This window comes from Scyliorhinus canicula, chromosome 6, assembly GCF_902713615.1.
Source record: "Scyliorhinus canicula chromosome 6, sScyCan1.1, whole genome shotgun sequence".
Classification (NCBI taxonomy): Eukaryota; Metazoa; Chordata; class Chondrichthyes; order Carcharhiniformes; family Scyliorhinidae; genus Scyliorhinus; species Scyliorhinus canicula.
In genome coordinates this window covers 172598453-172621555 of record NC_052151.1, presented here as the reverse complement: position 1 = coordinate 172621555, position 23103 = coordinate 172598453, and the positions used below count along the sequence as shown (strand labels likewise).

Genomic DNA, 23103 nt, shown 5'->3' with positions numbered 1-23103 from the left:
AAGCAGTAGCACTGCAACTCACTTTTGTCACCATACAAAATGTCATTTAACTTCAGGTAAGGAACCCATTTCCAAAGGGTCCTTGTCTAGTGACCTCCAATACTTTATGAACAATTTAAGTTTGAACCTTTTGCCACACCATAAAGGCTTGCCAATACAAATGTTGGCCTTTACTTCAAAAGGGTACAAAGTTCACACTGACCTTTGGGCTTATTAGCATGTGCAGAACTAATGCTTTGCGTCAGCATTTTCAATTTCAGTTCTCTTTCGTCATAAAGTCTCAGATATAGCTCACGCCATGATTCATACTCCTCGGGCTCCTCACTTTTGAAATCTTTTTTACAGTGCTTCATCCAGAAATGGTCAGTCTGTTCAATAAAGCTCTATTTAAGGTAAACAAACAAAGCACCCATGGAGCTCATCAAAAAGAGGGTCAAATGATTGACATGCCAGTTTTACACTTGGGACTACATTCATCATTGCGACTCATCCTGTAAACTAAAATACTAAATATAGGATTGAAAGAATATGTTTCTTTTAAAATACAGAATTAGGATATCAGTTTTACCAGAGAATGGATCATGGATTTGAATGGTTCAGTTTGTCTTTAAAGTTGATTAAGTTTTATTACTAATATTCAGTAATACCTTTAAAAAATTAAAGTCATGGCGGCTTTCAGCCGTTTTAAGCTGCCACAATTGTTTATTGTGTAATCTATTCTCTCCCCTCTGTCCCTTACGTACATGTTCTTCAGTCATTTGGAATACTAAAATTAATTTTAAGTATTGCAATGTTCTTTAATACAAAACAATCAAATGGTTCTCTCTTTTATGCCAAGCACCGTCGGAGAAAAATTTTCTTGAGCAATTAGCTAAATTACTCGTTAAACAATATTTCACAGAAGTTTGTTTGGGTTTCAGAACAAATAAAACAAGAACCATCCCCTGTTCCTGGCTAATCAATTACATAATGTTTTACTTATCTTAAGAAGAACTTCTCTTGGTGATTCACCCACAATTATGTTTAATAAGTGCATTAAATGTTATAACTTGAACATTTTGTCCTGGCAAGACGAAAAGGAAATTCAAATGGAGATCTGTTAAATCTCTTTAAAGAACTAAACCAGAGAATTACAGATTAGCTCATCATTGGTGGTCGGAATAGGTAATGGAAGCTTTACTCAAAAGAAATCAAAATATCTTATAAAACTCTAATGAAAATAAAAGGTTTGTGTGTATTTCCAAATGGTCATGCTTGATTAACCTAATTGAATTCTTTAATCCCTCCACAGTTTCTGATTTTATTATAATGATTGTCAGTATCCAAGTACTAGGTGACCAAATTGGGATTTCCACCAATTTATATTGGGAAGACCAAAGCTGTTGTCTTCAGTCCTCACCACAAACCGTTGTCATCAGTCACCGTCTCCATCCCTCGCCCTGGCAACTGTTACAGGCTGTATCAGACCGTTTTTAGCTCGAGTCCCACTTGACCTTGAGATGAGCTTCCAACCACATATCCACTCCATTACAAGAATTGCCTACTCCCAATTTCATAATATCGCCTGCTTGTGATCTTACCTCAACTAACTGCTGCCGATACGTGCATCCTTGGTCTTATCATCACTAGTCTCCACTATGCCAATGTTAAACCTGACCAGTATCCCATTTTCCACCCTCCAGAAGCTGGGCCCCTTGAAAATTCTGTTGACTATATCTTGACTTACACCAAACCCTATTCACCAATCGCAATGCTCACTGTTGCTAATTGTGCTTTTACTTAATTTCTCTGTTTTAATAACCTTTGCTCTAGAGTCGCCAGGTATCTTTATGATACCACCACGAGGTTCAAAGCCAAGTGCTGATCAATAACTCAATACACCAGTTAGTAAGTTTCAAATCAAAATACATTTACTATACACACAGTCATTCACTACTCATGCATAAAACTCTACTTACTAGACTATCTCTAACACTAAAAGGCCTATACTTAGCTTTGGAAATGGCCCACCAGGTCAGGGGAACAATGGCCTTTCGTTCGATTCTGAGTCTGCAGGCTTTAAGCTGGTGTGGACTAGTAGCTAGGAGCACCTATCTCGTAGCGTGCGTTGACTGGAGACTTACTGGTTTGGTGCAGCTGCTAGGCAGGTCTCTCCTTGTTGAGAGTCACGGTCAAGAGTTGTTTTGAGCTGCTGAGAGACCCTGCCAAGAAGGACGAATTGAATTTGGGGACTCTGTTTTATAGTCCCCCAGGGTTTCACACACTTTTGGGCGGTCCCCGGACCTGGTCCCAATCAATTGGACCAAGTCCCAATCGTTTGGATCGATTTCTCCAATACTGGAGCTGTTCCCTGATCGCTGGGCGGTTCCTATGTGTCCGTTGGCCTTCCTTTGTCCTGGCTCCCGCTGGCGCCGGGGAGTCTGGTTTGGTCCCGATCGTTTCAATGTATCTAATTGTTTCTGGGGATTGCTCATTAATATGTAGATGGTTGCTGGTTTCGGTTCGGTCTGGGTTTCTGCAAGTCTTAATACACAGGAAACCTTGCACCTGCTTGTTTCCCTGTGCCTGACCACTTTTCCCTGTATTCTTTGCGGGCCTCCATTTTGGAATCGGGAAGTGGCCAACCCAGGTGGCTACATCACTCACCCAAGTCAGTTGGCTCTCAGTTTAGCAACATAATTTTAAAATTCTCTACTGTGGTAGGCTATATTAGAAGTGTCACGGTACCTAGGTGGGATGTACCTTACACTGTAGTATGAGTGGTAGAACCTGCCTGCTGGTTCTGCCCAGCAGGCGGAGCATAAGAGTCTGCGTTTCACCCACAGCAGTCATTCTGTACCGGAGCTGCTGGGGTAACTACTTGTTCATTAAAGCCTTCAATTGACTACAATCTCGCTTCAGTAGTGATTGATCATGAATCATCTACCTCATTTAGGAATCCCTCCCAATTCTGGTAGAACCCTCCAGCCCTAAACATTCAGATCTCTGCAGCCCTCCAATTCTTACCTGTCCCGCATACAGACCTTGGCATCCATGTTTTCAGATGTCTGGCCCATAAGTTTTGAAATGCCCCCCTCCCATTAAGGAGGATAGAGATGCAGAGAGGCAAAGATGTTCATTAATGCTTCTTTAGCGGTTTCTGTAGTGTAGTGGTTATCACGTTCGCTTCACACGCGAAAGGTCCCTGGTTCGAAACCGGGCAGACACATTATTAATGCTTCTTTAAGCTAGTCATCTAGCTTGCACTTGGTATCAAATTGCTCCAATGAACCTTTAGCATGTTTTATTACATTAGAAGGTTGTACATAAATGAGGCCATTTGTTGAAATAGTAACAGAAAAAGTAACCAGTGTAATCTATTATACAATATATATCTGGGATTTGTTATTCCACAATAAGTATTGCGAAAAAAAAGAGGCATGCAATCGAACCTTTCTTTCACTCATCAATGATTCGCTTGAAAACCAGTTGTAAAGAGAACAACAGTTTCTACTACATGAGAAGAGTGCTGTCTGGTAGGCAAGTAATCTCTGATTGGTAGAGGCATTGCCATGGAGAATGCACCCAGGAAACAGTTAACATCCAAGTTTTGTTTAATTCAAACTAGGCAGGTTGGCACCAGAGTGGTCAACGTATTAACCCCGAGAGAATGACTGTCGCCCAAGCTTTTGTTCATTGAAAAAGGTGCAACATTTGGGGAACAGGGCAGAGATGCCCACTCTCCCCACTGCTCTTTGCCTTGGCTATAGAGCCATTTGCGACGGTGCTGAGAGCGTCAAGGGACTGGCGTGGGATAGTGCGGAAGGAGGTGGAGCATCGGTTCTCGTGGACGATCTGCTGTTTCAAACCCCTTTGGAAAGTATTGGGGGGATTATGGGTATATTGGAGAACTGTGAAGAGCGAGGTTTTTCGATTCAAGCAAGGGGGCAGAAGAGACTGGGGAGTTGCCGTTTAGAGTGGTGGGGGCGAGCTTTCGGTATCTGGGTATTCAGGTGGCGCAGACGTGGGAGCAGTTGCACAAGCTGAATCTGACCCGGTTGGTGGAACAGATGAAGGGGGATCTTAGGAGGTGGGATGTGCTCCCACTGGCAGGACGGGTGCAATTGGTGAAGACTGAAGACGAGAGTCCTCCCTAAGTTCTAGTTTCGGAATCTCCCAATCTTTATTCCAAAGCTTTTTTTTTTTAAAAAAGGAGGGTGAATGCAATGATTTTGGGGTTTGGCTGGGCGGGTAATGCCCCACGCGTGAAGAAAGTGTTGCTGGAATGGGGTCGAGGTGGTGGTGGTGGTGGTGGGGGGGGGGGGGGGGGGGGAAGAGGTTAATGTTGGAACCAACAATTCTACAGACACGCGCTTGTAGGATTAGAATAGCGGTTTTAATATACTTACAACAGAGCCAGCCTGTTAGCCGTTGAAGTTTCGGTGAACTGGCCAGCTGACCCTGTGGCACTGATCTTTATACAGCAGCTCCCGGGGAGGAGTCCTGGGCGGAGCCAAGGGAGAAGCCCAGTACAACTCTCGAGTATTCCCAGAGCTACTCCCCCTGGTGGTCAGGTAGTGCAACTGCACTTACAATATAGACACAGATATATAGATTATAATCCCGTGTGAATCACATTCATCACAGTTTAGCTCTCCCAAATTTTATGAATTACTATTGGGCAGTGAATATAGCCATGGTTGGGAAGTGGGTAGTGGAGGAGAGGTCGGTGTGAGGACGGATAGATGCAGCCTCTGTTAAAGATAAAAGTTTGGGGGAACTATTGACGGCGCCTTTACCGTTCTTGCCAGCCAGGTACTCCACAAGCCCGGTGACGGTCCTGAGGGTGTGGAGGCAGTGGCAGCATTACCCGAGGCTGGAGGGGGCTTCTGTTTGGACACACGTCTGTGGGAATCATAGGTTTGCTCTGGAGGGCATTGGGAGTGGCAACGGGTGGGGATTGAGCATTTTGGGGACCTATTTGTTGGGGGCCACTTTCAGATCTTGGTGGAGAAATTTGAGTTGCCCGTTGGGAATGGGTTCCAGTATCTGCAGATATCGTCCTTTCCTCACCTGCTTCCCCAGGAGCTACAGGACAAGGTGGTGTCAGAAACAGGAGTAGATGAGGGTAAAGTTTTGGAAATTTATAAGGAGTTAATGGATTGGGAGGGAGCCCTGATAGGGGTAGTGAAGTGCAAGTGGGAGAGTGGGTTGAGGAGGGAGGGGGAGGCTGGGGTGTGGAAGGAAGCTTTGAAGAGGGTGAACGCATCCTCGTCATGTGCGAGGCAGTTGGCAATATACAACTCTAAAGCACAAACAGATCAGCCAGGATCTTATTGCAGCATTTTTCAAACGTTTTGCCATTTTTACCAACCGGCCATCCTTCGCATACTACGCAGGCCGACCTTCGTGATCCATGCTAGCTGAACCTCAGGAACAATGTAGCCGTACTTTGAGATCCGCCATTTTTGCTCACCTTTAATGTGACAGGCGAGCCTGCTTGGTCCTCACGATCTCACTTCACATATACGATAGTGAAGAAGAGGTCCTTTGGCCCATAGAATCTGCATCAACTCATGAAATGCCCTGACCTGACCACCGAATCCCACTTGCCAGTACATGGCCCATAGCCTTTAGCGATGTGGCATACCAAGTACCCATCCGGTACTTTTTAAAAGAACGTGAGGCATCCCCCTCTACCACCCTCCTAGGCAGTGCATTCCTCAAAAACATTCAGTGTTACATTTCTGCTGAGGACTTCAGCTGATGATTTAAGTTCTCACTGCATCCGTTGAAAATAAAATCAAGAGGTTTGTCAACGAACTCGCCATGCTTAGACTTCAAAGTTTTGAGGCTTTTAATCTTCCATTTGCCAGTACTTCCCTGCATATAATAAGTGAGCTTTTGAGATCCTGATTTGCATTGACACAATTAATAAACCCATACCTCAAATCATCTTTATGCTGCTTTGTTCCAGATTTCAGCTCCTCTTCACTGATTGTTCACCAGAAGTCCTGGCGCTCACACTGGCACGGCTGGCAGCTACAAAATGGAGGGATCTCTCACGTGCCCTGCTCTCTGCCGGCACTTCTGGAGAGACTCTACATCAATTTTTAAAAAGAATCTGCTCCAGGGTCAGCGTGCTGACGTCAGGAGGAGGCAGTTTGCCTCACTGGGCTCCAGGGACATGCACATGCAGGATGGCCGACATTTGAAAAAGCTGGTTGCGACCGTTGGGCACTTCTTCCCAGATCAGGAACACTGCGATCGATGACTCTGCGACCCTTATACACACTGGCCCGCCACCCACCCACTGGTCGAGACACATAGTTTGAAAATGCCGGTCTTATTGAATGGCTGAACAGACTCGAGGGGCCAAATGCCCTATTTCTGCTCCTATTTTGTATGTCCTTCTCATGCAGTCTAAATTATTGTTCCCTCCACTATTGATATTCTGCTGAATTTGGCCTGATGAGTGTAAGACAAACATTTTTTAAAAAATAAACATTTTATTAAGGTATTTTTGGTATAGTAACAACAAAATAAACATTATACATGAAACCATAAACATAGTGCAAAAGCTATTTACCTTTGTACAGGTCCCTCCCTTATTGACCCCCTACTGTAATCTAAACTTCTACCCCGTCCCCCGTCTGCTGACGATTAATTTCCCACAAAGAAGTCGACGAATGGTTGCCACCTCCGGGTGAACCCGAATAGTGACCCTCTCAAGGCGAACTTGATTTTCTCCATACAGAGAAAGCTAGCCATGTCCGATAGCCAGGTCTCCGAATTCGGGGGCTTTGAGTCCCTCCAAGCTAATTGTATCCGTCTCCGGGCTACCAGGGAAGCAAAGGCCAGAACATCTGCCTCTTTCTCCTCCTGGATTCCCGGGTCTTCTGACACCTCACAAATCGCCACCTCTGGACTCAGCACCACCCTTGTTTTTAACACCGTGGACATGACATCCGTAAACCCCTGCCAAAAGCCCCGAAGCTTTGGACATGTCCAAAACATGTGGACATGGTTCGCTGGTCCTCCCATACATTTTGCGTACTTGTCCTCCGCCCCAGAGAATCTGCTCACCTGGGCCACTGTCATGCAAGCCCGGTGAACAACCTTCAATTGTATCAGGCTGAGCCTGGCACATGTTGCGGACGTGTTGACTCTATCAACGCGTCTACCCATAGATCATCCTCTATCTCACCTCCCAGTTCCTCCTCCCACTTGCGCTTCAACTCCTCGGTCTGCGTCTCCTCAGACCCCATAAGCTCCTTATAAATGTCCGAGACGCTCCCTGCTCCTACCCACCCCCTGGAAACTACCTGTCCTGAATACCCCTCAGTGGTAGGAGCGGGAAGGTTGACACCTGTTTACAAAGGAAGTCCCGCACCTGCAGATACCTGAATTTGTTTCCCATCGCCAACCCAAACCTTTCCTCCAACGCTCTCAGACTCAGAAAGCTCCCCTCTATGAACATAACCCCCATCCTCTCAATCCCCGCTCTCCGCCATAACCGGAAACCCACATCCATACTCCCCAATGCAAACCAGTGATTATCACAGAATGGGGCCCAGACTGATGCTCCCTCTGCTCCCACATGCCGCCTCCACTGGCCCCAAACTCTCAGGGCTGCCACCACCACTGGACTGGTGGAGTACCGTGCTGGCGGTAACTGCAGAGGCGCAGTTACCAATGCCCCCAAACTGGTGCCCTTACATGAAGCCGCTTCCATGCACACCCATGCCGACCCCTCCCCCACCACCCACTTCCTGATCATGGCTATGTTAGCTGCCCAGTAATAGTTGCTAAAATTTGGCAGCACCATCCTGCCCTCTCCCTGGCTCCGCTCAAGCATTACCTTCCTTACTCCCGGGGTCTTGCCCGCCCAGACGAAGCCGTGGTCACTCTGTTGACCCGCTTAAAAAAGGACCGCGGAATAAAAATGGGGAGACACTGGAATACAAATAGGAACCTCGGGAGGACCGTCACCTTTACCAGTTTGCACCCTCCCAGCCAGAGACAACGGAAGCGCGTCCCATCTCCGAAAGTCATCCTTCATTTGGTCCACCAGCCGGGCCAGATTCAATTTATGCACCCGGTCTCATTCCCGCGCCACTTGGTTGCCTTGGTACTTCAAGCTTCCCTTTACTAACCTAAACGGCAGTTCTCCCAGTCGCCTCTCCTGTCCCCTCGCCTGGACCACAAATATCTCATTCTTTCCCATATTAAGCTTATACCCCGAAAACTGGCCAAATTCCCCACGAGTCCTCATGATTTCCTCTATTGGGTCCGAAACGTACAGAAGCAGGTCATCCGCATAGAGCAAAATCCTGTGCTCCATCCCCCAGAACCAGTCCTCTCCAGCCCCTCGAGGCTCTCAGAGCAATTGCCAACGGCTCTATAGCCAGCGCAAACAACAGTGGGGAGAGGGGGCAGCCCTGCCTCGTCCCCGGTGCAGTCTAAAATAGTCCGATGTTGTCCTATTCATCTGTACACTTGCCACTGGAGCCTGATACAGTAACCTGACCCAGTCAATAAAGCCCCACCCAAATCCGAACCGTCCAAGTACCTCCCACAGATAATCCCATTCTACCCGATCAAAAGCCTTTTCTGCATCCATTGCGATCACTACCTCCACCTCCCTACCTTCCGGGGGCATCATGATCATATTTAACAGCCTTCTTAAATTAGCCACCAACTGCCTAGCCTTAACAAAGCCCGTCTGATCCTCCCCAATAACGTCCGGAACACATTCCTCGATCCTGGAGGACAAGATTTTGGCCAGCAACTTGGCATCTACATTCAACAGGGAGATCAACCTGTTGGAGCCACACAGCTCCGGGTTCTTGTCCTGCTTAAGAATCAGCGAAATCGTTGCCTATGACATCATCGGGGCAACATCACTCCATCCCTTACCTCATTGAACATCCTCAACACCAGCCCCAATATCCCAGAAAACGTTTTGTAAAACTCTTGTGAGAAATAAAAGAATGACCAGGGTGAGGGTAGGGCCGGTCAAGGACAGTAGTGGGAACTTGTGCATGGAGTCAGAAGAAATAGGAGGCGTTGAATGAATATTTTTCTTTGTGTTCACCAAGGAGAGGGGCCATGTTTTTGAGGATGAGAGTGTGATAAGGCAGGTAGGCTGGAGGAGGTAGATATTCTGAGGAAGGATCTATTAGCAATTTTGAAAAACCAGAGGGTTGACAAGTCCCCCGGGATATATCCAAGGATTCTTTGGGAGGCAACGGATGAGATTGCAGAGCCTTTGGGGTCCTCATTGTCCACAGGGATAGTGCCAGAGGATTGGAGAGTGGCGAATGTTGTTCCTCTCCGCATACCTCCTATCAATCTGTAGTAACTCCTTTACCAGTCGGTCCGTCTCTGCCGTGTCTACCTTCTCCCTCTGGGCCCAAATCGAGGTCAGCTCCCCCCTGACCACCGCCTTCAGTGCTTCCCACACCACCGCTGCTGAAATTTCCCCTGCGTCATTGACCTGCAGGTAGCTCCGAATACATTTCCTCAGCCACTCGCACACCCCTTAATCCGCCAAAAGTCCCACATCCAACCCCCAGAGTGGAGCATAGTCTGAGATTGTAATCGCTGAGTACCCCATGTCCACCATCCAGCCAGTAAGGCCCTGCTCAAAATAAAGAAATCAATCCGGAAATACACTTTATGCATGTGTGAGTAGAAGGAGAACTCCTTCACCCTCGGCTGCCAAAATCTCCATGGATCCACCCCCCCCCCCCCCCCCCCCCCCCCCCCCCCCAATCAGCTCCATGAACCCTCTTAGTTCCTTTGCCATTGCTGGCACCCTGCTCGTTTTTGATCTTGACTGGTCCAAGCCAGGGTCCATAACTGTGTTGAAGTCCCCTCCCATGACCAAACTGTGCAAGTCCAGGTCTGGTATCTTCCCCAGCATCCTCTTTATAAACTCCACATCATCCCAATTTGGTGCATACACATTTGCTAATGCCACCTGCATAGCCTCTAGCTTCCCACTGACCATAATGTGCTGACCTCCCACGCCAGAGACTGTTCTACAGGCCTCAAACACCACGCGCTTATCAGGATCACGACCCCTCTAGTCTTTGAGTCCAGTCCCGAGTGAAAGACCTGACTGACCCAGCCTTTCCTCAGTCTAACCTGGTCCGTAACTCTAAGGTGTGTCTCCTGCGACATTACCACGTCTGCCTTCAAACCCCGAAGATGCGCAAACACACGTGCCATTTTGACCGGCCCATTTAACCCTCGAACATTCCAGGTGATCAGCCTAGTTGGGGGGCTCAATGCCCCACAACCCCCGCCGATCAGCCATCTCCTTTTTTGGGCCCGCCTCCAGCACGTGCTCCGCGCCTCCACCGGTACATCCCCAGGCAGCCCAACCTCCTCTCTGTCCCTCAGCCCAAGTCCCTCCCTCGTCAGCAGAACTTTCACACCCCCCCCAGTAACAGCACCCTGTAACGCAACCCCCTTACTAAACCAAATATATGCACACCCCCTACTGCGCTTCTGAGAGCTAGCTCGCCCAGCTAGCTTGGCGGCCCCCATCCCCCGTGCCAGATAGTCTAAGACAAAAATCTAATTTGAAATAAATGGTGCCTCATCAAGACAAGTCAGATTTAAAAGCTGGAGAGAAACAATCTTCTTCCTGTTAGATTTCGCGAACTGGGTGAGCGATCTCCCGGCATCTACCAACCATGTGGCCTTTCAGGCTTAATGCAGCTGGTAGTTCGCAGCCTGAGTTAGTACCGTATGGAGTTTAGAAGGATGGAGGAGGGATCCAATTTAAACTTGCAAAATATTGAGGGGCCTGGAGAGAGTAGTTGTGGAGAAGATGTTTTCACTAGGAGAGACTAGAACCCGGAGGGCATAGCCACTGAATGAGGGGATCCTTTAGGAGAGGAGGTGGAATTTCTTCAGCCAGAGAGTGGCAAAAGTCATGGAGTGTCTTTAAGACAGAGATAGATAGGTTCTTGATTAATTACGGGAGCAAGGGTTATGGGGAGAAGACTGGAGAATGGGGAAGAGAAACATAATCAGCCATGATTAAATGGCAGAGCAGACTCAATGGGACGAATGGCCTAAATCTGCTCCTATGTCTTATGTCTTTTCAACAATGTTTTGACTTGCAACAGGTCTTTGAAAAGGGGTTATAGGCAACAATACAGACTGGCAAAAAGGTGGGAAGTGGTGTTTCATGGAGATCGACAGTAGGGCCACTGGCACTCACAACTCAAAACAATTCGATAGAATGTGTGTTCAGAGGATCATTTTGGGTTCAAATTGGTTTTGGGAATTGAATGTACATTTTCAGAACTTGCGAACAACAGTGTGGTGGGGTAGGTGTAGGTAACACTGACAAAGAATGTGACAGAATATGCATGTATTTTGCAAAAAAGAGAAGGCCAATGTGTGACTCAATGGAGATCTTTAAAATTAGGAAGGGGCTTGGAATGTTTGGCATTGGAAAACAAATGTTTTCACTTGTGGGTGAATCTATAAAAAGGTCATAAGTAGAAGTTAGTCATCAGAAAATTCAGAAGAAATCTCTTTACCCAAAGGTTGGTACGAACATGAAATACTCTCCCACAGGAAGTAGTTGACGCAAAGAGCACAGTTGAATTTAAGGAGACGCAGGCTAACCATGATGGAGAAAGGAGTATATTAACATATAATAATAGGTTTAGATGAAGTGTATGAAAACATACACAGCAGTAGGGCACAGACTAATTGGGCTGGAAATGTGTTTTTGTGCTGTTGATTTATAATTCTATGTAAGGCATTAGCTAGTATAAAGCAAACCACATCTGGCAGGTAAGAAGTCCTTTAGGACATACTGTAAAAATGTTGATGTTAATATCTTTTGAAAAGCAACTTGTTATTGAACACAAATGTTACAACCATTTAACTTAAGCCTTTACAAAATGTTGACTCAATGTGCAGTCAGCAGGGAAACCGGTTTTGCTCTCCTGCAGCATCCTGTCCAACAACAGAGCTGAAGAGATTGGGGTGCAGCACCCAGAACACTCAAATTTATGACATTACATGAAACTAAGTGACCAGAGGAATCTTATCAGTGTTTGAGCATGTAAACATCCAACTTCAGACCCACTTACATGTGTGTATTCCTTTAAAATAATGCTGCAAAAAGTTCAATTAAGTTGTGATCCCCACTTCCTTTTTAAAACACTAAACAGAACTAAACACCAAAACTGCACTTTTTCAAAACACTGCTTTGCACTTTCGTTGCTCATTCCCAAGTTTATAGCAGAGTAACATAATTGAAAAGTAAGCTTGTTACACCTTGATGTGCAGGTTATCCAGTTATTTATTAAGGACATGCATGTACCCATTTAATCCAATACTCAGTGAACACAGGATAATTCACAGCATTATTTGAGATAAATTGTGGCTCCTAAAACATACACAGCAGTAGAAATAAGTACAAACAGTATATTATTACATTCCAAAAGTGTTCTCCCCGAAGGCAGGTCTTTGACAGTGTTTGCTGATACATGGCAGTTTTTGTCAGCCGTGGTTTGCCTTTCACTCTCAGTGGCAGGGCGATGAGGCAGGTCCCAAATCCATCGCATCCAGAATGGGAATTAAACCCTCGGATGTTAGTGTTATTCTGAACTACATATGCACCAGCAATCTTGCCAACTGAGCTAATCGACCACCTTCCCAGCCGTACGTTACTTGGTGGTGGCTGGCAGCGGGATTCTCCAATACCACTACTAGCCACTGGTATATCCCCATTGTAGCCACCCCACACCACCGGGAAACTTGGGGGTGGGGGGGCGATGCCGGCGAAACGGTGAATCCCGGCGGCGGAGAATTCACCCCATTATATGCGTTCAGTCTACATATTCTGCATTAAGGCAAAGACTGTGACAGATTTAGGATTTTTTTCAGTGTGTGGTGGTGGTGTTGGTGAGGGGGTTCTTGGTACTTTTGTCTTGTTTTGTATTGGTCCTTCCCTTTCAAATCATGAAAAGAGTCAAGTCTTAAGGAGCCAGCTATCTTTGAAATCTTGTATCAAACATAAGATTCATCCATAAAAAACTTGGAGTTGAGCTACTTTCGACCAAATACAAATGGTGTGACTTTTTTAGGTTAGGCATGATGGACAGTTATTTACGAATACAGTTGGCACTGAACATCCATGGAAACATTTTCTGGATTTTGATTAAGGTTTTGTGGTTGTTCAGATCACACAACCTGTTGGGTTATAATTAGCTCTTGTAATGATGGAGAGTGCTGTAAGAATTTGTTCATAGGATATGGGCATTGTTGGCATGGTCAACATCTAACTGGCCTCAAGAAGGTGGTGGTGAGTCATCGTCTAAATCTCTGTAGCGAGTAGTGAGGGTATTCACAGTGTAGTTAGGTCAGTTGGTCCACTGACTATGAAAGAATGCCGATGTGTTTCCAAGTTAGGATTGTGAACGACTCGGATGGAAACTGCCAGGTGATGCCATTCCCAAATGTTTCCAGACAGTAGGAGTTGCAGGTTTTTGAAGAATTAAGAACAGTTTCACATCAGACTGGTGACATTGTGTGGAGGAGCTTGGTAAGGATCACACTGTAAATATACAGCACTTTTAACTACTTGCACACAGCTTTTGTAAAAGATATTTTCTTCATTTAAAATCTGAAACACGATCTTAAGTGGTGTCATTGCTTATCAAAGATAGGTTGAGCAGATAAAGGACAAACATGTGCATGCAAAGATAAAAAGCTAAAAATAATCCCAAAAAGGTAGCAAACATTCAAAAAACATGAACATAAACTTTGATTAAAAGCATCCGAAAATAAAGTACAACATGAAGCATTCACCGAGATGTGGTCATTATTCCATTGTAGACTTAATTTGAAATAAACGGTGCCACATCAAGACAAGTGAGATTTAAAAACTGGAAACGATCTTGCAAAGCGTGGCGAGCCGGGTAGATTCGGGAAGAGGGATCTCCTGGCATCTGCCAGCCGTGTTGCCTTTCAGGCCTAAAGTGGCCAGTAGATTGCAGCTCGGGTCTATACTCGTTGGAGTTTAGAAGCTTGGGGCGCGGGATCTCATTTAAACTTGCAGAGTACAGAGGGGCCTAGGTACAGTGGACACAGGGAAGATGTTTCCGCTAGTAGAACAGACTGGAACCCAAGGGCACAGCCTCTGACTGAGGGATAATTTAAAACTGAAATGAGGAGTAATTTCTTCAGCCAGAGCTGGTGAAAGTCACTGAGTGTCTTTAAGACAGAGATAGATAGGTTTTTGATTAATTAGGGGATCAGCAGTTATGGGGCGAAGGTAGGCGAATGGGAATGAGAAACAAGCAGCCATGATTGAATAGCAGAGCGGACTCGATGGGCCAAATGGCCTAAATCTGCTTCTATGTTTTATGGCCTTATGATGATGCAATTCTGTTCAGAATAAGTGACTGCATTTCAAAACATATCACATAAATATGGTGATGCATTATAAGAGAATTATTTACATCAAAAAAAGTCTGCGTTGAAGAGGAACAAAATATCTTGGAGACTAAAGTTCACTTGAGGTAAGAATTATGAGGAACAAGATAAATTTAAATGAACTAGTCATGGTCCACAACATTAAGGGCAGATGTTGGAAATTTAACCCAATAAATAAAAATCTTGTCACAATTTAAACACAAATTTTTTACTTCACTATTTTTCTGAACTTAGTGTGCAAATATAAATTGTTTTGAAATGAAGGTGTGAATGGACCATGGAAGATAGAAATTTTTTGATTAAAACTAAACCATTATGTGGCCACCTAAAATAGGCTCCTGCAAAGGATACTGGGAAAAGTGACCAAGTTCAGGGACAGACAGGCTGCAGCTTGCCAATAAACAAAAAGCTGCAGCTCAGACGTTTCCAGGAAAAACACTGTTGAAAGGCTATCCAGGGACAATGGGCTTAAAATGGAAATTAACATGAAGTGGCAGACTTGGTGGCGTCGGTTTTCCTTATTTGGGAAGGCCTACATGCCTCAGACCCCAACTGCCATGGCCGGTCGGGACTTGCCCTGCCATCAAGGTCGCGAATCGAAATCGGACATTATTGATCAGAGTGATTAAGCCCTGATCGATGGATTGGGTTTTCACCCGAGACCACCCAAAAGGGTGCGACAACTCTCGGGGATAAAAGGTGATGCGCAGCCCACCACTCGATCTCACGGCTGCAGCTTTTGACAGCCAACAACAACAGTGACTCTTCACTGGCCAAGAGGAAGACCATCCATGCCATCGACAGAAGGAGCAGAGCCAAGGACAAAGACAACCAGCAACAGACTTCCAGCACTGCCAGACTACAGATCCCAGATAAGCCCATATCTGCCCGGTACTTGCCAGTCACCTGGAAGTTAAGTTAAGGTCTTTCTTGAGGGTATTAGCTCAGAGTTCAATTTGCATGTGTGTGTGTGAGATTGATTAACAGTAACAATTGTGTGTTTGTGAATAAAAGTATATTATTGTACAAACCAACTTGTGGTCATTTATCCATCATATACAGGTTAAAGACACACTGTGGTTTAAGCACAACAATTGCAGAAACCTGGAAGAAAAGACTAAACTCAGGACAAAATTTCTTCTGAAGACTGACACTCCAAACTCCAGAGATGAAGCAAAAATTATTACATCCAACACAAAAATGGAACATTGTTTGCTTTGTTCCCGAGGAGCTCCAGATGACCTATTTTAAGAACAAACTATGAAAACATTCTACTCAGTTGCTATTTACTTGTCATTATAAACCGAGATCTCATCGTGAGCTTTCTCACCGGGTTGCATTCCTCAATTCGACAGAGCTGTTCTGGAGTACACCGTTCAAGCACTGGCTCGATAATTTCAAATGGCACCCCACCTACTTCATGAATAGCTTGGTGGGAGACAGGAAAGAGAAAGAATAAAAGTTGAGATAATCAAAATTTTTGTGATATACAAGCACTTGACTGTAAAGATTACCTGTAACTGCTTCAGACAAAAAAAATCTGGATGCATTTTAACCATTTCTTCTACTTCAGCGTAAATACAATTTATTGTTTAGTAATTGTCATAATATGCACCCATGCACATCATGTGGTAAAGACAGGCAGTGACAGACACCCAGGTTAGCCAATCAACATACAGGACAGAACACAACCAATCACCAGACAGAACACCAAAGGGGGGCTTCCAACTATAAAACACACAAAGCATCAGCACTCCGCCTCTTTCCACTGGTGACAACTGTAGTGACAGTCAGGGTGTATATATCAGTCAGCACCTTCTACATGTGGATCAGAGCTAGTCTGGTCTAGTTAGTTAGAGTTAGCACAATTAGAGTAGTTGAGTGTTAATCCACAGCCAGCTGTGTGCATTGTTATAGAAGTTCAATAAATCGTAGTAAACCAACACCCAAGTTTGGTGTATGCTTTACAGTCCAACTGCATCCTGTTGCAGTCCGTGTTACCCCAGGGTGAATGACACAACAGTAATGTGTAATTAAACAACTCTTAGCTGCAAAAGTCACCAGTTCACAAAATATTTTCTGGGTGAAATTAACGTTTTACTGGTGCATATTAGCAGTACATAAGATTATATACTTCGGTTCAGCTCAATGGGATTGTAAGAAGGTAGGCTCTTAAGGGTGTTGTCTGTTAATTACAACCACTGTCCCAAAACAAGAAATATGTCATTATCTTATTTCCTGATCACATTGTGTTCAGGGAGAGAAAAATGTACAAATTGTTTAGAGAGAGATCTATTTGCATCTTTGCTATTTCTCCACTGCCATCTGAAGATATAAAAAAGTAATATTTTCCCAATTCCTTACAATCAATGTTGTTCTGGAGGACTCGAATACACTGTTCATACAAGGACATCATCTTCAAAATGTTTGTTGTTTTTGAGCCAGAGTACACTTGCATTTTACAGTTTAACCTCCGACCAGTAAACTCCACGGTACCATCAGAAACATTGGGCGTTGCTGCTGGTATAAACAAAATATCAGTTTCAGAGGCAGAAAATTACCTTCAACAAACAAACTGTGGGGATTAGGAACAAAGGGATTCTCCGCCCCCACGCCGGGTGGGAGAATAGCGGGAGGGCCTCCCGACATTTTTCACGCCCTCCCGCTATTCTCCCCCCCCACCACACCCGAACTACGCCACGAATTGCCGCTCGCCATTTTTTACGGCGAGCGGCGATTCTCCAAGACCGATGGACCGAGCGGCCGGGCCTTCACGCCCGTTTCAACACGGCAGCAAACACACCTGCTTGCTGCCGTCGTGAAACGGGCGCCACATGCCCGTTTGGGGCATCTAGAGGCCCGATTGGCACGGGAGCACCACGACTGTGCTCGGGAGGGGACAGGCCCGCGATTGGTGCCCACCGATCGTCGGGCCAGCGTCCAAAACAGACGCACTCTTTCCCCTCCGCCGCCCGGCAAGATCAAGCCGCCACGTCTTGCCGGGCGGCTGAGGAGAAAGACGCCAACTGCGCAAGCGCGGGTTTGCGTTGTCAACCTGCGCATGCGTGGCTGACGTCATCGGCCGCGTCAGCCACCGTGACGCTTGACGTGCGTCCTTGACGACCGTCGTCAAGGCCGCTCCGCCGTGACGCACGGGGCCGCGCTCCGAGCCCCGCCCGGGGGGGAGAATCGGCCCCGGAAGTGGACGTGAAGGCTGCCGTGGGTCACGGCCTGTCCCACGGCAGCCTTTACTATTCTCCGCATTTGCGGAGAATCTCGCCCAATATGTCATTCACTCACGGGAGCCTGTTCCACTGATCAATTAGCATCTTCCGCTCATATTTATACACAACACTGCCAACAACATTAATAGGAGGTCCACAGTCAGCTCTCAGCAATCTCGTGCATCCTTTGCTATTTCTTACTTTATACCCATAATGTTTCCACTGCTTTTTCGTCCACAGTGAATTTCTTTTTACTATTGCAATTGTGCTTTTGAAGAAAATCAAAATATAGTTGTTCCTTCTCCTTTCCCAATTTCCCGATCACTTCTGAGGTCCAATAGCTTGGAATATTTAGCCCCCCAATCACCAGAGTTTGTGGTTAACTTTTTCTAACAGCCGCCACGTAATATCCTTTAAGCTGATGTTGTGCTGCCAGCTCATTTCTTTTAATACTTATGTCACATGCATTCAATGACAGGCCTTGTTTGGATAACTGTCACTATCCTGCCCAAATGCCATGCTCACAGAACTTTACAGTACAACAGGAGGCCATTTGGCCGGTCATACCTGCGCTGTTTCTTTTTTGCAAGAGAATCGCAATTTGCTCCCAGATCCCAGCAGTTTCCCCATAACCCTGCAATTAATCCTCAGGTGCATTACAACTCTCTTGTTGATCTTCAGTTTCCTTCTCATTGGCTTTTACCAATTATTTTAAATCTAGGGCATTTGATTAGTGACTCACTTGCCAGAGAACAGTTTTCCTCTACTTATTCTATGAAAACACCTCAGTATTTTGAACATCTCTATTAGATCCCCCTTTAATGTTTAATATTCTCCCAGGAGAATAAGTCCAATTTCACTAATCTTTGCATGCAAGTGAATGCCAGAATCTTTGCTCTCATCCTGATAAACCTCCTCTGTAATCTCTCCAAGGCCTTGACGTCTATCTTCTAAAACAGAATTGTATGCAATACTCTAGCTGAGACTTAAAGAAGGGATTTGTAAAGATTTAATGAGTTCACGCACGATTCACCTGTTTCGCCCGGATCCGTGCCAGGTGCAATGGGGTCGTTGAATTGCACCCCAGGTCTTTCTGCATTTGGATGTGGACTGTTTCAGTATCTAGGGAGTCGTGAATGGTGCTGTGCTATTAGCAGCGAATGTCCCAACTTCTGACCTCATGCTGGAAGGATGCTCATTGATGAAGCAACTAAAGATTGTTCAGTCAAGGACACTAATCTGAGGAGCCTCTGTGGAGCTCCTGCAGTGATGTCTTGGGACTGAAGTGATCAACCACAACAATCAAGGCTATGGACAAAGTGCTGGAAAATGGGATTAGAATAGATAGGTGCTTGATGGCCAGCCCACACGATGGGCAGAAGTACATGGGATAACATGGAAATGTGATACGGTGGATACAAAATCGGCTTAGATATAGGAGACAGAGGGTGATGACTGATGGCTGCTTTAGTGACTGGAAGCCAGTGTCCAGTGGTGTACCACAGGGATTTGTGCTGGGTCTCCTTCATATAAAACACATAGATGACTATTGGGTGGGTGGAGCGGGGAGGGGGGTAATATCTTTAAAGATAATTCTTTAAGTAAGTACCTGGATGAGCAGCTGAGTCTGTCATAACATTCAAGGTTATGGGCCAAGAGCTGGCACATGGGGTTAGATAGGTAGGTCAGTTGTTTCACATATGTCGGTGCTGACTCAATGAGCTGAAGGGCCTCTTCTGCACTGCATTTTGCTGTGATTCTGGGCTGAAGGGCATCTTACTGTGCTGTTAAAACTCATGACCCTATCTTCCTTTGCTGGGTTGACAAGGTCGAGTTTGCTGTAATTGTTTCCTAGGTGGATGCTGGGTAGTCCATCATTTGATACAACTGAGCAGTTTGCTCGGCTATTTCATAGTCAACCACATTGTTGTGGGTCTGGAGTCACATGCAAGCCAGACCAGGTAAGGACAGCAGATTTCCTTCCCAAAAAGGACATTAGTGAACCAAATGGGTCTTTATGACAATCGACAACAGTTTCACAGTCATCATTAGACTTTTCATTCCAGATTTTTTTAATACTGAATTCACATTCCACCAATTGCCCTGGTGGGATCCAAACCCAGAGCATTACCCTGGGTCTCTGGCTCCCCCAAAAGGAGGGTTAATTAGTTAAAGCCAGCTGCATTTGTTCGGGGCAAATAATGTTCAACTAACTTGGGAGGTTTTTTTTGAAGATGAAACAGAGAGAGATTATAGATGACGCCAATGCTGTTGATCTGGTGTATGGCCTTCCTCAAGGCATTGATCCAGCGCCACACAACAGACTTGTGAGCAAAATTATAGCTGGCCCCCATCGGCAATAACCATAAGTTCACACGGCTAGGATATGGAAGGAGGACAGTGGGGTCTTGAGGGTGAACGACCTGTACGTGGACGGTTGATTTGCGACCCTGGGGGATCTATCGGAGAAGCTCCAGCTCCTGAAAGGAACAAGCTTGCAGCTGTGTGATTTTCTCCGTAAAGAGACAAAGACATTCCCCCAGTGACCCGAACACACACTTTGGACATGATGATAGGGCTGGACTAATTAGGGGGGAGACAAATGTGGCAACATAAATGGACGATTCGTCAAAAAGTTCAGGATCCCACTAGATGAAACACAACAGAAATGGGGGAGGGGGGAGGAAAAAGAGAACACATAAAATACAGTGCAGAAGGAGGCCATTCAGCCCACCGGGTATGCGCCAACCCATTTAAGCCCTCACATCCACCCTATCCCCGTAACCCAATAATCCCTCCTAACCTTCTTCGTCACTAAGGGCAATTTTATCATGGCCAATCCACCTAAACTGCATGCCGTTGGACTGTGGGAGGAAACCGGAGCACCCAGAGGAAACCCACGCAGACACGGGGAGAACGTGCAAACTCCACAGAGACAGTGACCCAGCGGGGAATCGAACCTGGGACCCTGGCGCTGTGAAGCCACAGTGCTAGCCACTTGTGCTACTGCGCTGCCCTTTGCGGTGGAATTGGCACCGCATCTGCTGGGGGCGATTAGGGAGGCGCTGGAGAAGGGGGAACTGCCGGAGATGATGACACAGGTGACAATTACGCTAACACCAAAGAAGGGGAAAGACCCATTAGAATGTAGGTCATACAGGTCCATATCATTGTTAACACGTACATAAAAGTGCTGGCCAAGTTGGAGGCGGGGAGGATGGAAGGATGTGTCCCAGGGGTGGTTGTGAAGGATCAAACATGCTTCGTAAAGTTCAGACACCTCTTCAGTCATACAAGGCGATTGTTGAACGTGATTATGACCCTGTTGAGAGGATGGGCACTGGAGATAGTGGCTGTGGAGAAGGCATTCGACCGGGTGGAGTGGCGGTACCTGTTCGAGGTCCTGGGAAGGTTTGGGTTCAGGCTGAAGTTTGTGGCATGGTGCGCCTGTTGAATGTGGTGAGCGAACAAACCAATGAGATGAATTTACAAAGTTTTGGGTTGCACAGGGGAACGAGGCAGGGATGCCCCTCGTCGCTGCTGTTGTTCACGGAAGCAATAGAGTCCTTGGCAATGGTCTTTAGGGGGTCAGTAGAGTGGCAAGGGATTAGGAGGGGGAGCAGGGAGCACCGGGTGTCACTATATGCAGACGACTTGCTGTTGTAGTGTCAGGCACACTGTTGAGCATGGGGAGGATAAATGGGCCTATTAGCAAGGTTTGGGGATTTCTCCGGTTAGAAGCTGAACATGGGGAAAAGTGAGGTGTTCCAGGTGAACGAGTTGGGCCGGAGAGCCAGCTTAGGGGAGGTTACCATTCAAGGCAGCCAGGTATAGGTTCAGGTATTTGGGTTCGAGGTGATGGGAGAGTGGCCGGCGCTGCATAAATTGAACCTAACAAAGCTGGTGGAGGAGGTTAGAGAGGATTTTAAGAGGTGGGATACGCTGCTTCTGCCTCTGGTCTAAGTGGTGAAGATGAATGTCCTTCCAACGTTCTTATTCATATTCCAGACGTTCCCGATTTTAATACCAAAGGCCTTTTTTCGGAAGTTGGACACAGTTATTTCAGAGTTTGTGTGGGCAGCGAAGGTGCCAAGGGTGAAGAGGACCCTGTCGCAGAGGCAGAAGCAGAAGGGGTTTTGGCATTGACAAACCTTTGCATTATTACTGGGCGGCGAACATGGAGAAAGTGAGGCGGTGGTGGGGGGGGGGGGGGGGGCATGGTGATGGCGGCGATGCCGCTGGTGCCAAGGAGATATACGGAGAGTCCAGTTATACAGTCCACATTGAAGGTGTGGAATCAGTTGAGGAGGCATTTCAGGACAGAGGGGATGTTGGCGTTAATGGCATTGTGTGAAAACCACGATGGACGGACAGTGTGTTTAGGAAGTGGAGAGGTGGGGCTGGTGAGAGCGAGAGATTTTAATCTGGATGAAGGGTTTGCAAGCATAGAGGAGCCGAGGGAGAGGGTACAACTCCCGAGTGGAAGTGAATTTAGATATTTACAGGTAAGGGACTTTCTACAGAAGATGCAAACAGGGTTTCTCTGCTGCCGAAGTATCCCCTATTGGAACAGTTGCTGCTTCCGGATGTGGCAGGATCGGGGACATATATGGATGGTTGAGCAGGGGGGTGAACAGGTGAAGATTAAAGAGAAGTAGGAGGAGAAGCTGGGAGGGGAGAGAAGTTGGGGAATGTTGAGTGAGGGTGAACTCAACAGCCCTGTGTGCGAGGATGAGCCTGATACAGTTTAAGATGGTACATAGGGGCATAGGAGTCGGGTGAGGATAAGTGGGTTCTTTCAGGGAGTGGCAGACGAGTGTGAGAAGTGTGGGTGGAGACTAGCGAACCATGTGCTAATGTCTGGGGCTGTGAGAAGTTAGAGGATACTGAACGGGAGTGTCTGGGACACTAACAAAAGATTGTGGGGGAGGAGGTCAGGCCGGACCCATTGATGGCGATCTTCGGGATATCGGAGAAGTTGGAGCTGATGTAGGTGATGTCGTGGCCTTCGTCTCTCTGAATGCCCGGTGTGGTGGCCTGGCTGGGGGACCTGTGTGACTTCCTTCACTTGGAGAAAATCAAGTACGATCTGAGGGGCTTAGCGGAGGTCTTCAAGGCAAGGTGGGCCATGATCGAGGAACCTTGTCACGGGTTTTGGGGGGGGGGGGGGGGGGGGAAGGAAATTGGAAAAACCTGTACAGACTGTGAGATGGGGGAGCATGTTGGATTATTTATGGTTTGTAGCTGTTTGAATAAGTTTGTAATAAAATACTTTTTTAAAAAAAGATCTGGATCTGCTGCCTGAGTGTGGTGGAGGAAGGTCAAATCAAGGTATTCAAGAGGGAAATTGATCATGTGAAAAAGGAGAACATGCCTGGGTACGGAAGAAAGTGGGAGAATGGTACTAGGTAAATTGCTTATTTGT

General features: G+C 46.3%; 1 protein-coding gene and 1 non-coding gene across 2 annotated transcripts in view; one reads left to right on the top strand and one right to left on the bottom strand.

The window, feature by feature from the left end:
• The window catches only part of eloal (elongin A, like), a 178526-nt gene that overhangs the window by 14543 nt on the left and 140880 nt on the right, over positions 1-23103 (bottom strand). The window contains exons 7-9 of the mRNA XM_038801049.1: positions 16819-16974; positions 15785-15882; positions 203-383 (exon numbers count right to left, since the gene is read on the bottom strand). Of these exons, the coding sequence (XP_038656977.1) occupies positions 203-383; positions 15785-15882; positions 16819-16974 (435 nt within the window). The remainder of the gene's footprint in view (positions 1-202; positions 384-15784; positions 15883-16818; positions 16975-23103) is intronic.
• Positions 3136-3208, top strand: trnav-cac. Its single transcript has one exon. It is a non-coding gene; the product is annotated as a tRNA-Val (tRNA).